The sequence below is a fragment of the Vicugna pacos genome, chromosome 12 (assembly GCF_048564905.1).
Source record: "Vicugna pacos chromosome 12, VicPac4, whole genome shotgun sequence".
In the NCBI taxonomy this organism is placed as follows: Eukaryota; Metazoa; Chordata; class Mammalia; order Artiodactyla; family Camelidae; genus Vicugna; species Vicugna pacos.
This window is the reverse complement of record NC_132998.1, coordinates 19,737,647-19,754,735: the sequence shown is the minus strand read 5'-3', so window position 1 is coordinate 19,754,735 and position 17,089 is coordinate 19,737,647. Positions and strand designations below refer to the sequence as shown.

General features: G+C 37.2%; 1 protein-coding gene across 1 annotated transcript in view; it reads right to left on the bottom strand.

The window, feature by feature from the left end:
- The window catches only part of SLC2A13 (solute carrier family 2 member 13), a 330,277-nt gene that overhangs the window by 263,884 nt on the left and 49,304 nt on the right, over positions 1-17,089 (bottom strand). Inside the window, exon 2 of the mRNA XM_006203113.4 lies at positions 5,892-6,051. Coding sequence (XP_006203175.4) covers positions 5,892-6,051 — 160 coding nt within the window. The remainder of the gene's footprint in view (positions 1-5,891; positions 6,052-17,089) is intronic.

Genomic DNA, 17,089 nt, shown 5'->3' with positions numbered 1-17,089 from the left:
AGAGACTCAGCTCAAATATCATTCTATTGTGAAGCTAAGCTATTTCTTCCCCTTGAGAGCTCCCGTAACACTATCATTTATTTAACATGCTGATGAAAAATCTTTTCTTCATTAGTCTGCAAGGTGCTTGATTGCTTGAGGACAGGTACATTTCTTGTCTATCTTTCTATCTCTAGTAACAAGTATAACAGTAGTATGCAGTGGGTGCCAAGAGGGCCAGTAAATTTTGAACATCACTGTCATGTTAATCATGGACTCACATGATGGCACGCTCTGCTCAAAAAGTGATAGCTTCCCTTTGCTTGCAGATAAAAGTTCAAGACCTCGAGCCTACAATTCACAGACCCCCTACAGCCTGGCTCTAACCTACCTGTACATCATCACTTCTGTTTCAAGCCCCCTGATCCTGAACTTGTCAAGTCTACTCTCTGCTCCCACATTCACCTCAGTCCCTTTGAAATCCTGCCCATTCTTCAAAGCTCAGCACAAGCCTCACACTGTCCATGAATTAGCCTGAAGATACTCCAGAAAAATATCTCATATAAATGTCACTCGCACTGATACTCTGTGCTTTTCATTCAACACCTATCACTACTTCATATTTTCCTTCTTCAGCAAAAAGAAAACAAGAAAACAAAACAAAACAGAAAAGAACATCATGTGAATGATGAAACATGCAAAATTACCCAGCACACTTGGATACAATGCAAGTAGTTGTATATAGTCTAGTGATGTGGAACAAGATAATGGTAGTTTAACAAAATTAAATCTTGAGAATTAGTAAAAGTCAATATAAAGGGGAAGAAGTTAGCTCCTCAATAGATATACCCATTCTTTTAAAATATAAATCACATGATGATTTATGTAACCATAAACAGAGGAATATTTGAAAATCAGCTCTAACCAAGAGAGGACAAGGAGGGCTCTGGGGCCCAGAGACGCATGTTATTTTGAGGGATGGGCACTTTCATAGGCTCAGAAACCAAGTTTTTGTCTCAGATTCTTATGTTCAATAAGAAACACATATGATTAATAACTTAGTTTTTCAGCTATCTGTAAAGAATATCTATTCCTCTGCATAAATTAATGAAGTGATATTTTGGTTTATAATCAATATCTTTTTACTTTGATTAAGAGTCTCTTCTCTGGGGCCCAATCAATTTTTCACAATTTCAGCTTAGTTCAATAAGCATTTATTAAGCATCTACTATGATCCAGGCCCTTTCCTAGACCTAAAAATGAGTAGCAGGTCAGTGACATTAAGAAGCTCCAAAGTGAGTTAGAAGAAATAGACAAAATAAGCAAGCAGTTCAAAAATAAGACAATGAGTATAGAAGTAAAGTCAAAGTGAAGCCATGTATACAAAGGATTATGAAAGGACAAAGGGACAAAGACAGTTTCACATGCTGTACAAGTGGAGATTTAAAGGAAGAACGAATATTGGACCAGTAAACCAGGACAGGGTAGAAAGACGTTACAGGCAAAGTGAGCAGGAGGTGAAAAAATCAACACGAAAAAGCAAGAGGTGACTGGTTTACAGGCATGGTTGTTGTATAAAGGGGGAGTGGGGGTGGCAACAATGAATTATAAAATCTAGAAAAGCAGGCATGATTGGATTATGAAAGACACTATAAACCATGATAACGAGGCTTTTTTTCCCTGTAGGAAATGGAAAGTCTTTTAAGCATGTTAGCAGTGGCACACCCAGAGAACTGCTTTAGACAGATCGCTGTGGTGGGTAAGTTCACGAGCCAGGCTTTAACTCTGCAATTAAAAAAAGAAAACCTTTCTTTGCTTGAGGTGTGGCAAGAAATCTCACTATGTTCAATAAGTACGATTAAAAAATATTAGCACAGAAAAGGGCAAACAGTGATAAAATGTCACATGGTAACTGCAAAATAACTACCATCTTTATAAGCACTAATAACATACTAAGTAAAAAGAGAATCTCAACATCAGTAGTCATGAGGGAAATGCAAATCAAAACCACAACGAGATGCAACTTACCCCACTCAGACAACGAGAATCAAAAAGACAGACAATAATAAAGGTTCACTAGGATATGGAAAAACTGGAGTTCTCATACTTTGCTACGTGGGGATGTGAAATAGGGTTAGCTGCTTTGGAGAACAGTCTTGCGGTCCCCCAAAAGGTAAACACATTTAACATGTGACCTAGTAATTCTATTCCTAGAATCTATACACCCAAGAGAAAGGAAAATACATGTCCACTCTGAAACTTGTACATAAATATTCATAGCAGCCTTACTTATAATAGCCAACAAGTGGAAACAACTCAAAAGTCTGTCAACTGATGAATGGCTAAACAGACAAAATGTGGTATATCCACATTATTTGCCAGTAAAAAGAAATGAAGTACATGCTACAACATGGATGAATCTTAAAAACATGCTAAGTGAAAGAAGCCGGTCACAATAGACCACAGATTGATTCATATGAAATACCCAGAATAAGTAAACCTATAGAGAAAGAGGGTAGACGAATGGTGGCCTAGAGCTGGGAGGGGCTGGGAAGTTTGGGGATGACAGGTAAGGGGTGCACGTTTTCTTTTCAGTGTTAATGAAAAACTGTTCGAAACTTGACTGTGATGATGTCTGCACAGCTCTGCAAAGATACTGAAAGGCACTGAATTGTACATTTTAAATGGGTGAATTAAATGGTATATGAATTTTATCTCCATCCAGTTAGTTTTAAAAACTTAATCTTTAATAATATTTTCAATATGCTTATTTCTCTTTTCCTCATGAAGCCAGATGACTCCCTTCCCAGCAACAGAATGTATTAGGACGCTAGAGTCCTAGAAAAATATCAACATGCAGTCTTCTACTGGCAATTCTTTTTTTCCGAGAAAATGTATCTTCCAATAGTTCAGCAGAAAACAATTTATTTCTATGGCACTCAAACAATAAGAGGACAGAATCTCTGACTCATCTGGCACAAAAGTTCAGTTAGTCTTTCAACAACATCAAAAACTAAGTTTTTCTGTCAGTTTCATCTTCTGTATATATTAATCTGATTGCGACTGGAAAAATTATCAGTGATAGTATTTTAGCTTATAAACTCTTTAGAAGTAGAATGAGGAAAAAAGTGGTTAGATTTGGAGCAGAAAAGATTTGGCTCTAGTCTATACCACTAATAACCATGTGATTGCAGGCAAATGTTTAACTTCTCTGAGAATTTTTTTAATCTGCAAATTGGGAACAGTACTAGTTATGCGAGCTGCTCAAGATTTTGGTAAGAATTACGTTATATTCAGTAACAGACGCTGAAATTTTTCTTCATTGTAATGTGAACTACACAGGGCACCACATTCATAAGTTATTTTTGCTACTGTATAATCTTTCTCTCTTTCCTAACTAGTATGGAGAAAAGGTATCTGAATTGCTATATTTAGGAGCACAAGGGATTTTTAGGGCAATGAAATTATTCTGTATGATACTATAGTAGTGGCTACATGTCATTATGCATTTGTCAAAACCCATAGAATGTACAACAACAAGAGTGAACCCTAATGTAATCTGTGGACTTTGGTTGATAATAATTTGTCCATGTTGGTTCATCGATTGTACCAAATATGCCAAAATGGGGAGGGCTATGTGCAAACTCTGTATTCTCTGCTCAGGTCTGCTATGAACCTGAAACTGCTCTAAAAGAATAAAGTCAATAAATAAATAAATAAATAAATAAATAAATAAATAAATAAATAAATAAATAGCTAGCTATATTTAAGTGGTGCTGGGAAAACTGAACAGCCACCAGCAAAAGAATGAAACTTGACCAGTATCTTACATCATACCCCAAAATTGACTCAAAATGGATTAGAGACTTGAACACACAACCTGAAACCATAAAACTCCTAGAAGAAAACATAAGCAGGAAGCTCCTTGACATATGTCTTGGCAATGAACTTTGAATCTGAGAACAAAAGGAAACGTAGCAAAAGCACAAATAAATAAGTGAGACCGTATCAAACTGAGAAGCTTCTGCACAACAGAAGAAACCATCAACAAAATGAAAAGGCAACCTCCCGAATGGGAGAAAATATCTGCAAATCATGTATCTCATGAGGGGATTTTATCCAAAATACATGAAGAACTCATACAAACTCAACAGCAAAAAAGCAAACAATCTGATTTAAAAATGGGCAGAGGATCTGAATAGTAATTTTTCCAAAGACATGCAGATGGCCAACAGGTACATGAAAAAATGCTCAACATCACTCATCATCAAGACAGTGCAAATCAAAACCATGATGATATATCATTTCATACTGCTAGAATAGCAGATAAAGACAAATACTGTATACCCTCTCTTAAATGTGGAATCTAAAAATACAAAACAAAGCAGAAAAGCTAACAAACAAAAAACCAAGCTCATATACACAGAAAACAGGGAGTTTCCAGAGGTGGTGGCTGGAGGTGACAGAAATGGGTAAACTTTTTTTTTTTTTTGGTTTAAATAAATTGCTTACTTTTTAAAAGATAATAAAATAAATAAAAATTGCTATACTTAGATTAAAAACATGATATATACTTTATATATTTTCAGTTAAAAACAGATTTTTTATAAAAGCATATATATCTATATTATCTATGTTAATAAAATTTTTAACATAATGTGAATAGATGATTTAGATCGTCTTAAAGCTGTGTGGAGTTGGAAGATTAACTGGCTTCCATTGAGCTTCCAAAAAAACCTCAAAACATCAGGTTATCCTAATAACAAGTTATCACTTTCCTCTTTCAGTTCTTCTACAGAGTGAAAAAGAAAGATGAAGTTTCTTGCTCCTTCAGTTTTTCAGTAATTTCTTCTTACTTTGGCAGAGATTCATTCCTTCAAAGGTAGATTTAGTGATTTGGCAACATCTACAGACAGCAATACCTTAAAGAACGGTGTTCTCTCTCTAATGATCCTGAAAAACGTAGGTCCTAACTGGCTTCAGTGACTTTTAATAAAACTTCATCAGTCTAAATCATTAATGCCTCATCTTAAGCCATGTGATTTGTTGTGCTGCTTACACACAGAAGTTCAATTCCCTACATCCACAGCAGCAAACCCTTTTTCTTCAGCTATTAAGAACTAACTTCAATACTGTAAACAACATGCAGACAAGCACTAGTCTGTCTTGTTCAATACTTTATCCCCAAACCTACACAGAGTATAGGAAATTTTCATTAAAATTTAAAACCCTGGAAGGGTTACATGAATCTGCTGTTTTGCATACCATGAAGCATACAAAAATCCAGAGCCCAAAATATCTTTAAGCTTTAACATAAGATTAGTCTTTTTTTTTCACCATATTCAGTTTGAAAATATTTTAAAGCAGTTGTAAAAATATTTCCCTCATCTCTTTTGATTCAAAGTAAACCAAATAATGATCAAGAAATAATCTGTGTATTTTAAGTTTACATACACAACATCTTTTTGTAAGGCTAAATCTGTATCTTTAAAGATTGAGGTTTCTTTCATTCAGATCAGAATAGAGCTTCCTAAATCCAAAAAGGATGTCAGCTACATCTGTAGTTCATGAACAGCTTGCCAATCACTGATACAATTCAGAAACGCCATGCATATATATTGCTGCATTCATGTTTAGACAAATATTGTAAAATATTACACACAGTGTCAGAAATGTCACCTAAATGCTAAAAGCCCTGTAAATATCAATTCTTAATGGTAGGTTCCTTGTCTGTCATGAAAACAAATGTCAGCTTCTTGTCCACTTTCAATTTTGCTGAATGCCATCACTTATAAATTAGCTACAATGCTGCAAAATACCCAGTTAGATTTTTTCCTATCATTTCTCAATTGTTCTTCCTCCCCTAAAATCATAATTTACTTGAAAATTCAATGTAAGGACTATTTACAGACCTCCATCCATCCTTTTGGAGGTAACTGAAGGCTCCATCAACAACACTTGCAAAGAACTGCCCTCCTGTGATGAAGAGGGTATTAATGGTGACTAATCGACCTCTTAAATTGGGCGGTGAGACTTCAGCGATGTACACGGGCACCGTCATGGAAGCAATGCCTGTAAATAAACAGTACAAAGTGAACATTAGACATTTACTCGAGATTCCTGTTGTTACAAATATTAATGATACACTAAGACATATGCAGATACACACATTATGCGCTTGACTTTCTACTTTAAACAAAGATTTACCGTATATTTAAAGCTTTTGTTTATAACTAGTGACTGCTACAGGTAAGTAAGGACTTCTGAGATACCAATCTGAGTATCATTTTTCACATTATCACTTGAAAGCTGACACATGAAAGTACCCCTAGAGATCTCAGATGACTTTAGAATGCACGGAAGTATGCTTTACAACTTTCTGAAGACTGAAAATAGGAAAATGCTCTCTAGTAGACGAAATTTACCTAAGTATTTTTAGTCTTCATGGAAATGTAATCAGGCAATGGGGAGAATCAAAAATCACCCCAAAATACATATTAACTATTCAAAGTCATCATTTCCAGTCGACACACCAAAACTCTTAACTGGTTTACTCATTAGAAATCTCTGCATTAAATTGCCTTATTCAGTTGGCCAGATGTACATTTCAGAAACAGCTTACAACGGACAGCACTTTAGGAATTTCCACTCTTCAAAAACAAATGATCTTAAAGAGGGGAAGGGTAAAGCTGAGTGGTAGAGTGTGTGCTTAGCATGCACGAAGTCCTGGGTTCAAGCTCCAGGTGCTTCATTGAAAAAATTAAGAAATAAAAACTTAATTACCTCTCCCCACCAAAAAAAAAAAAAAAAGACAAAACAAATGATCTTAAACATAAAAGCCTGTGGTGGCAACAGCAGAGACAGAGTAAAATGGAGAAACTCCAGAAGTATGTATTTGGTATCTAGGCTAAAGAGAATCTGAGTGGTACTGTGAAGGATGAGGAGGAGAGGAAGAATCCGAGGGTGTTCATGGCCCTGAATTAGCAACTAGGAACGTGGTGCATGTTTTGTACGAAGATAAGGGATATTAGAGAAAATTAAGTTTGGGTAGAAAATCATGTCAAGTTTTAGACAGGCTGAGTCAGAAGTGCTCTGCAAAATATTCAAGTAAAGAACAAGCAGAGCTCTCCCTAAGAGTGCTGGGAATACAGATCATTTACATGTAAATATTCCAGACTCCTCTTTTCTCCTACCCAAATAAGAGTCTTTGCCAAAATAAATAAACTTTTCTTCCTCTCTCATCCTCAAGGGAGAATTTGGTCTTTGCCAGCCTAGTTCTTAAGCTATTACCATGCTAGGCAAAAAAAAAAAAAAAAAAAAGTCTAGAGAGAAAAAAACATGGGCTGAAGATTTAGTTTGTGAGAAGTTCAAATGAAAAAAGACTGGAGGGAGTTGTGAGTGAGAGACTCAGGGTCAGTATGGAAAAAAATTGGGAGCCTAGAACACAGAGATTGATTGTGGCTGTGGTAGGGGGGCAGGGTGGTTAAGAGATTTTTTGAAATATTGCTGAATTGTAACCTCCGTGCTATTATATTCTTTGCGAAGCAAGAAAGGAGGAGTATTACTATTTAATTGCTTTTAGTTGCTAGACTGCATTTCTTTCAATGTAACTCCAAACTGAGACTGGGTACCGTGGAGTTTGGGGTTTATAAAATATCTGGATCTCAAAAGATGGTTCTGTGTGGACGGTACATACAATTGAAAACATGGGAATGGATGAGACTTCCCCGAAATGGAACACAGCAAGAATGCCTAGAAGAGAGTCCTGAAAAACTCCGATATTTAAGGAGGAAGAAAGAGACGTGACCAGCAAGCATCTACTTTACCCTTGAATACTATGTTATTTTCTAAAGTCTTTCTATATTACCATTTTGCATTTCACGTACGGTCGCCCTTTCAGTAGGCAGGCGGGACAAGTATCACTCACTAGCCTTTAGAAAAGGTAAAGAAACCCAGCCTCAGTGACAGACAAGAAAAGATCTTTAGAAAGTCACATAATAAGTTACTGTCAAGGTGGATCTCATAGATTCAGGTCCCCGAATCTTTGTTAACGTGTCACTGAAGGACTGAGTGACGTGCCTCTGTTTAGGATGTGACCCTTTGGCACTTTCTCAGGCCCGTTTTATTTTTGGCCCTCCTACCCTAGCGAGCACAAAATGAACTTCAAGGGGCAGGAAGGGTGGATCTCTTCCCTGCCTCTGCTGTCTGCTATGTGACTCACTGCCACCAAATGTCATGTTCAAGAGCTCAGATGAATTAGTAAAAAAAAAAGTAAGAACCAAATGTTTTTCACTGTATAATTTCAAACTAGACAAGTTTAAAATTTGCTTTCATAAAACTGCTTAATGAAAATGGAGACCATAAAAGAATACTGATGATCAGGAAGAGGAACAGGCTGCAGGGTCACTGTGATTACACCTGTCCAACATGCACGTCAAGCACAGGTCCTGTCAATTCACTCTGCCGTCAATAAAACAACCCACGCAGACCATAATCTGTGGATTCCTAAACGTAATGCCCACGCTGGGAAAGCCTTGAACGTTAAGGCTATGTCACCCCAAAATCTCCTTCTCACTTTGGGGAAACAGCAAAGCTGACTATCCCAGTGAAGGACAGTTAAGTAATACTGCCTAAGATTCCCCAAATTAAAAATGAGGTGCTTCATAAATGAATGTAGTTAAAGATATTTAAAGCTGGGGAGTGTTCTATAAAGAGCTTCTGATTTCTGCCCTATTCCAATCAGTAATCCAAAAAAAGAATATCTCATAAAGAAAGAACAAATTCTTAATTATCCACACTGAACTCGTGAATTGAAATGAACATAAAGAATGTAGCGGTACAAGCTCTTGTCATCGTTAGCTTATTAGAGTAAACGCAACCACAAAAATCTGTGTTGGTATTGTTTCTGAATATTTATTAAAAGTTAAGACTTCTTACAAAACAAAAAGGCCTACATCGATGGAAACTCATTATCACATTTGTCTGGAGGAGTCGCACCAGAAAGCCACACCTCAGACGTTGCTGTGAAGCCCCAGTTCACACTTGCCCCGCTGATTGACCATGAGCCGCACAAAACGCTCCTGAGCTCAGAGTTGGCTTTCAAAAACTGCTGGAAGCCCTTTTAAAGCCCTGAGTCAGGGTATAAATAATTTCATAACCAAATAGCATTAGAAAATCCTGTTGTGATGGGTAAATACCCATGAATCACAGCAGCCTCTCAGCACGATAAGCCAGGCAGCAACTAATTAGCTCCCCAGAAGCACATGAAGCTACCTTTTCCTAATAATGCTTCATGAACAAAAAGGATTATGAGGTCCTAATTTCATTTTGTAAATTGTTGCTCTATGATCTCTAAAGAATGAAGTTTAATACAAAGAAAAAGAATCTGTCTAAACAAATAGTATCCCTCACCGTAGCTGTTTCAGTTTGGCGGTCCTGCCCGGGACTGGTATGTCCGCATTCCTCCAAAGAGTCAAGTATCTCCATTTACCAGGATGTTAACACCTTAGAATTCAGTTTTTGCTTTTGTTTTTGCCTCTTTCCCGAACAACAAGGCTTAACACACTCAAAAAATCTACTGGGCAACGTCAAAGAGCAGTAAGTCCCAAAGTGATGACAATACATACAACACAAAGAAGAACCAGGTTATGAGAAAGACTATCTATGGAGATGACATTCCAAACATATCACCATCATTTCAACCCAGTGCCGTCCCTCACAGCCTAAGTGGCCTCTTCCTTTATATAACCTGAGAATATTCTATGGATCTGCCCGTGTTCTTTTTCACTGGTAACATCTCAGTAGAGCCTGTATCACATTGTTTCTCAAAGCAGGACGACAAACCCTTTAATGGAATGTTGGTATCTCATGTATCTTCTGAATTATAATTTGTCTAAGTGTCAAGCACAGACCTGGGCTTAACAGTTGGTGCTTAGTATTATGGGATACGTACACAAAACCACATCCTTTTAAGTTAGTCTCGACTGGTTTTATACTAAATATGTTATTCATTAAAGATAATTTGGAAACTACAAGTAAGAAGTAAGGTAATGAGAAAGCACCTCTCTAATCACACTACCCATAGATAACCACTATTAAAATTCGGTTATAATTTGCAATATTTTTTCCATAAGTCTTTCTGAGTAGCTTTAACTCATTATATTGCAAATATTTTTGTTCTAACTGTTCTTTCCCATTAAGGGGCATGACTTCTTTCATAAGCTAGGCAGGTACCATAAATATAGAAGCTGACTGAGCTTAAGATATAAGGTATAAAGTGGCTTACATAACAACTAAGATACAATACACTCTGTAGGCCAAAGAAAATAGCCACACAAAACAGATCCATACGTAGCCATATCCAACAATCTTGATACTGGTTTAGCACCCTTACAGTACAAAATCATCTTAAGTTAACAACATAACATTCCAGCATCCACCTGACAAATGGAACACACAAAGGTTAATAAGAAATCAATACATTTTCCTCAAGGCAGTGAATTCAGCAGCAGCAACATAAGTGGTGCTCTGTCATATTCAAGGCAACGTGACATCTGGAGGTAAATGTTCTAAGGACAACAACAATGTGGACCCAAACTGGAGCTAAAAGGCTTTGAATCATCTGAATATAGATTGTAAACGAATAGGTGTAGATAAAATATAGAAAAGATATATATACAGAATAAAATAAACCTAGGGCTAGAATTTAGCTATAGAAATATTCATGCAATATAAAGACTGGAGGAGTAAAAGAAAAGGAACTATTAAAGAAAATAGGAAAGTATCAAAATAAATGAAAACACCTCACCAAAACTGTTTAAGCTGTTCTTCAATATAGGGTTGAGTCTTACCTAAAAAGCAGGAACTAGGAGCCAGGAGGAGGAAATCGACTCAAATAAAGACAACAAAATGAAATCAAATAGGGAATGGGTTTGCAAGAACACTAGAAGTTTACTAGCAGAATATGTAAATAATTACAGAAGTAAGCACCACCTTGGAGACAGTAAATAACAGAGATGAAGCTGTGTGAAATTTGAAGCAGTGTGGGATATCAGTTTGAGATGCTGTCCAAGAATGGAAAGCAGAGGTTCCAGTTCAAGATGGCAACGTTAGAAGATTCTGGACTCACCTCCTCCCACAGACACAACAAATCAATAGCATTATATAGAACAATTTCCTCTGGGAAAAAACTTATAAAACTGGCAGAGTGACCCCTTCACATCAGGCAAATGAGAGGCAAGTATCATCGGGCACCCCAACTTTTAAGACTGGCAACTGAGAGACGAGCCCCCAAAATATCTAGCTTTGAAAACCAATAGAACTCACATCCATTAGACCCACAGCCTGGGACAAACTGAGGAATGGCTCTTAAAGGGCCAATGCAAAGACTCACCCACCCCAGTGGAGAAGCAGTCCTTTGAAAAGTGATCAGACTTAATATGAGACTCATTTCCACTTTACAAGGGTAACTCTGAGGGGCTGGGGCCTCCTGGGATAGTCTCCAGAGCACAGGCTGGTAGGCACCATCTTCCTGTTCTCTCTCTGCCCTGCTAAACCTGGCAGGCACACACACCCCCATGCTTTACTTTTTTCTTTCCTGCTGGTGCATCTTTATGCTCCAGCCAGTGGGTACCACCTTGCACACACCCATCTGCCTCGCTAAAGCCAGTGGATGCCATCTTTTTTTTTCTTTCCCTTTTTCCTCTTTTTTTTTTCTCTTTCTTTTGTTTCTTTTCTTTTTCTTTTGTTTCTTTTCTTTTCCTTCGGTATTTTTTCCTTTTCTCAACTGTGCCATCTTTATTTTTAATTTTTTTTATCGAGGTATAGTCAGTTTACAATGTTGTGTCAATTTCTGGTGTACAGCACAATTCTTCAGTCATATATATGAATATACACGTATTCATTTTTATATTTGGTGCCGTCTTTGTACCCCCCATCTCTGTCATGATCCAAGAGCTCCAGTGTCTCCCAGAGGGAAACTCCCACACATATCTGGAGCCTGAGTTTTTACTTGTGATCTGTTTTTGTGCAGCTGCTGCCAAGGGGATGCTCCTTGATCTCCTGAAGCTCCTGGTTCTGGAGGCCGGGGTGGGGGTGGGGAGGGCTTGTGTCCCTGGGTGCCACACGATGGTAACAATTGGAGAAACACTTTTTGGCAGACTGCCACAGTCAGAGCACTGCACAAATAGCAGGCTAAAACACACTCCAGCCTTCCCGAGAAATAAGCCTATTTGCCTGTCTGGGAGCTTTGGCCTGAGGGCTGGCTTCTAGTTGGGCACACTTACAGGGCCTACAGAGGGGCTGTCAGTGAACACAGGCAGGGGGATGTAATCTTTGCGCTCTCTCTCTGCCCCACCCCAGCTCACAGGTATCTCACAGGAAGGAGCTTATGCCTTTGTGTGACACCCTGATTTTTGTGGCTGCTGCCAGGGGCTGGATACCTCTACGATGCCTGGCTCTGGTGGCCAGTGGGGCGTGGCTGGCGGGTCCCACAGAACAGTAACCAACAGAGAAAGAGTGCTTAAACCGCTGCCTGCTCCCCACCCCAGAGCACAGGAAGAACAAGGAGTCAGGTGCTCAATTTTGTGAAAGAGTCCTATTGGGCGCCATCACAGCAGCAGCCTGAGGGGCAGGCTTCCGGTTAAACACACATCCAAGGTCTGATCGTCAACCTGTCCTGAGACCTGGGAGGAAGGCTACCAACTCCACCCTCTCCCTCTACAGTGCGCCAGGGCATTGGACTCTTTCCAAGGGGAGCTCTTTTATATGTCTGGTTCCCCCACTTTTACAACTGGCGCCCTGGTTTTTAGGGCTGCTGCCTAGGAGATAGCCCTTGATCACCTGGCTCTGGTGGCCGGGGCTGGGAGTGAAGGCGGTGTTTCTGGACCCAGGACTGTAACAGTCAAAAGGACACCTCTCAGCAGGCTACCACCCCCAGAGGACAACAGAGACAGCCGACTGAAACACACTCCTAGGCTTTCTGTGAAAGAAGCCTGCTTGCTAGTCACGGAGGTTCAGCCTGAGGGGCAGGCTTCAGCTTTGGCAAACTAGAGGCTGGAAGTGACCTCCCAGAGAGCAGAATGGGGACCAACACTGCTGCACTCACTCCGCCTCCACCTCGCTAAGCTCATCAGTATCTCTGAGAGGGAAGTTAGTACACTTGTCTGAAGCCCTGATTTTTGTGACTGCCGCCCAGGGGACACCTCCAGATCACCTGACTCGAAGAGCCCACAGGGCTGGCAGTCCCACATGACTATATATATTTGTACTCTTTAAGAGACATTGCCTGAGGGTCTGCCTTCCCATCAGCCTGAATGTAGGTATTGACTAAGACCCTCTCCACTGGGACACTGACTGGTCTTGGCACACCCTCAACGGAAGCTATTAAAAATAAAGTAGGCTGCTTGGACAATCACAAAGGTTTGAGAAACAACCAAGAGCTGGAGCAGGCCTGAGCAATCGCTAAGTTTCATATTCTATACATGGCCAATAATCAAGACTGAGAGAGGTTTTTTTGTTTCATTTAATACACAGAAACCAAAACAGAGAGCAAAGGAAAAAAAGAAAGAAAGAAACCAAGGAATATGTTTCAAGTGAAAGAATAAGACAAAACCTTAGAAGAAACAACTTTACTGAAATGGAGATAAGTAACCGACCTGATCAAAGTAATGGTCATAAAACTGCTCACCTAACTTGGGAGAACAATGGAGGAACACAGCAAGAATTTCAACAAAGACTGAAAACATAAGAAAGTACCAGACAGAAGTCACAGAGATGAGGAATACAATAGCTAAACTGAAAAATACACCACAGGGTTCCAATAGCAGACTGAGTGAAGTAAAAGACTGGATCAGTGAGTTGGAAGATAAAGTGGTGGAACTCACCAAGACAGAGCAGCAAAATGAAAAAAGAAATTCTAAAAATGAAATTAAGGGACGTATGAGACAACATCAAGTGAACTAACATTCACATTACTCTTGTCCCAGAAGGAGAAAAAAGGTGAGAAAGGCGCAGAAAACTTGTTTGAACAAATAATGCCTAAAAACTTCCCTAACTTCAGGAAAGAAAAAGACAACCAGATCTGAAAAGCTCAGAGACCATCAAAAAAAGATGAACCCAAAGAGACTCACACCAATGCATGTTACAATTAAATGTTAAAAGATAAAGACAAAGAGAGCATCTTAAAAGCAGCAAGAGAAAAACACACTTCTTATATACAAGGGAATTTCCATAAGAGTATCAGGAGATTTTTCAGCAGAAACTTTGTAGACCAGAAGGGAGTGGCGTGATATATTCAAAGTGATGAAAGAAAAAAAAAAACTTCCAACCAGAATACTCAAACTGGTAAAGATATCATTCAGAATTGAAGGAGAGATAAAGAGTTTTCCAGATAAGAAGAAGCTAAAAAAGTACATGAACACTAAACTGGCCTTATAAGAAATATTAAAAAGGCTTTTTTTTAAGATGAAAAGAAAGGGTGCTAATTAGTAACAAGAAAGCATATGAAAGTATGAGTCTCACTAGTAAAAGCAAATAAATATACCGTAAAGGTAGCATATATATCACCTATAAAACTAATGTAAAAGTTAAGAGACAATAGTAAAAATAATTGTAATTACAATAATTACTTAAAGGATATATAATATAAAGAGATATAAAACATAACATCAAAAATAAAATGTGGGAAGGAGAGTAAAAGTGCAGAGTTTTTAAATGCATTAAAATTTAACTTTTCACCCACTTAAAATGGATTGTTATAAATTGTTACATGTAACCACCATGCAAAAAAAGGTACACAAAAGATAACGAGAAAGGAATCTAAACACATCTAGAGAAAATAATCAAACAACAAAGAAAGAGAGCAACAGAAGAAACAGAGGAAATACAAAACAGCCAAAATGATTAAGAAAATGGAAATAAGCACAGCTATCAATAATTACTTTAAATGTAAATGGACCACATGCACCAATGAAAAGATACAGAGTGGTTGAATGGATTGAAAAAAAAAGACCCATATACTATACTGCCTGTAAGAGATGCACTTCAGATGTAAGGACAAATATAGAAGAGAAGTGAAAGGATGGTTAAGATACTCTATGCAAATGGAAACCAGAAGAAAAGTGGGGTAGCTATACTTATATCAAACTAAATAGGCTTTAAAATAAAGACTGTAATAGAAGATAAAGAAGGATATTAAATTGTGATAAAGCAGTCAATCTCACAAGACAATTGAACATTTGTAAATATTTATGCACCCAAAAAAGGAGCAATTAAATATATAAAGCAATATTAACATACCTAAAAGAAATAACAGACAGCAACATAATAATACTAGGGGAATTTAATAACCCACTTACATAAGAAAGAAAATTAATAAGGATGTATTGGCCTTAAAGGATACATTAGACTAGATGGCCTTAACAGGTATGTACAGAACATTCCACACAAAAGCAAAAGAATTCACATTTTTCTCAAGTGCACATGAAATAGTCTCCAGGATAGATCATATGTAAGGCCATAAAACAAATCTAAACAAATTTAAGGAAGCTGAAATCGTATCAAGTAACTTTTACAACTGCAATGGTATAAAACTAATAATCAATCACAAAAAGAAAATAAAAGAGTTGAAAATACATAGCGACTAAACAACATACATCTAAACAAACAACGAGTTAACAAAGAAATCAAAAGTGAAATCAAAACATGCCTATGACAAACAAAAATAACAATAAAGCATACCAAAACTTATGGGATACAGCAAAAGCAGTTCTAAGAGGGGAATTTCAGAGTAATAAATGCCTATCTCAAAAAAATATTTTTAAAAATCTTAAATAAACAGCCTAGCCTTACACCTAGAGGAACTAGAACAAACACAACCCAAAAATAGTAGAAGGAAGGAAATAACAAATATCAGAATAGAAATAAAAGAAACAGAAACTAAAAAAAAGACAATAGAAAAAAAAATCAATGAAACCAACAGCTGTTTCTTTAAAAAGAAAAAAAACATACAGCTTTATAAGACTGAATCATTAACAAATTGAAAATCTTAACAGACAGATCACAACTAATAAGATTCATTCAGTAGTTTAAAAACTCCCTATAAAGTCCATAACCAGATAGCTTAACTGGTGAATTCCACCAAACATTTAAAAAGGAATTACTACATGTACTTCACAAACTCTTCCAACAAAATAGAACAGCAAGGAACACTTCATGTCACTAACCCAGTATAACCATGATACTAAAAACAGATAGAAATACTACTAAAAATAAAAATAAATAAGTAAAATCACAGGCTAATATCCCTGAAAAATATAAAGGAAAAAACCTCCACAAAATATTAGCAAAGCAAATTCAGCTATATGTTAAGAAAAATCATACATCATAATCAAGCAAAATTTATCCCAGGGATGCAAGAATGGGTCAATATCTACAAATCAATCAATGTGATACAGCATATTAATGAAGGATATAAATCATATGATCATCTCAATACACACAGAAAAAGCATTTGACAAAATTCAACATCCATTAGTAATAAAAATTCTCACCAATGTGAATACAAAGGAAATGTACTGAACATAATAAAAACCATATAGGACAAGTCCACAAAATACATATGCAATGGTAAAAGCTGAAAGTGTTTCCTCTAAGATCAGGAACATGACAAGGATGTGCACTTTCTCCACTTTTATTCAAAATAGCATTAGATGTCTTAGCCACAGCAATTAGGAAAGAAAAAGAGATAAAAGTCATCCAAATTGAAAAGGAAGATGTAAAATTGTCACTATTTGTAAATGACATGATAATATATGTGGAAAATCCTTACTTAAAGACTCTATTGAAGAACAGTTAACTAATAAATAAATTCAGTAAAATTCCAGGATATAAAATTAATATACAGAAATCTGCTACATTTCTACACATTAATAATGAACTATCAGAAAGATAATTAAGGAAACAGTTTCATTTATAATTGCATCCAAAAGAATAAAATGACTAGAAATAAACTTAACCAGGGGATTGAAAGGGCTCTACACTAATAAATATAAGACACTGATGAAGTAAAGTGAAGAAAACAAAAATAAATGGAAAAATATTCTGGGCTAAT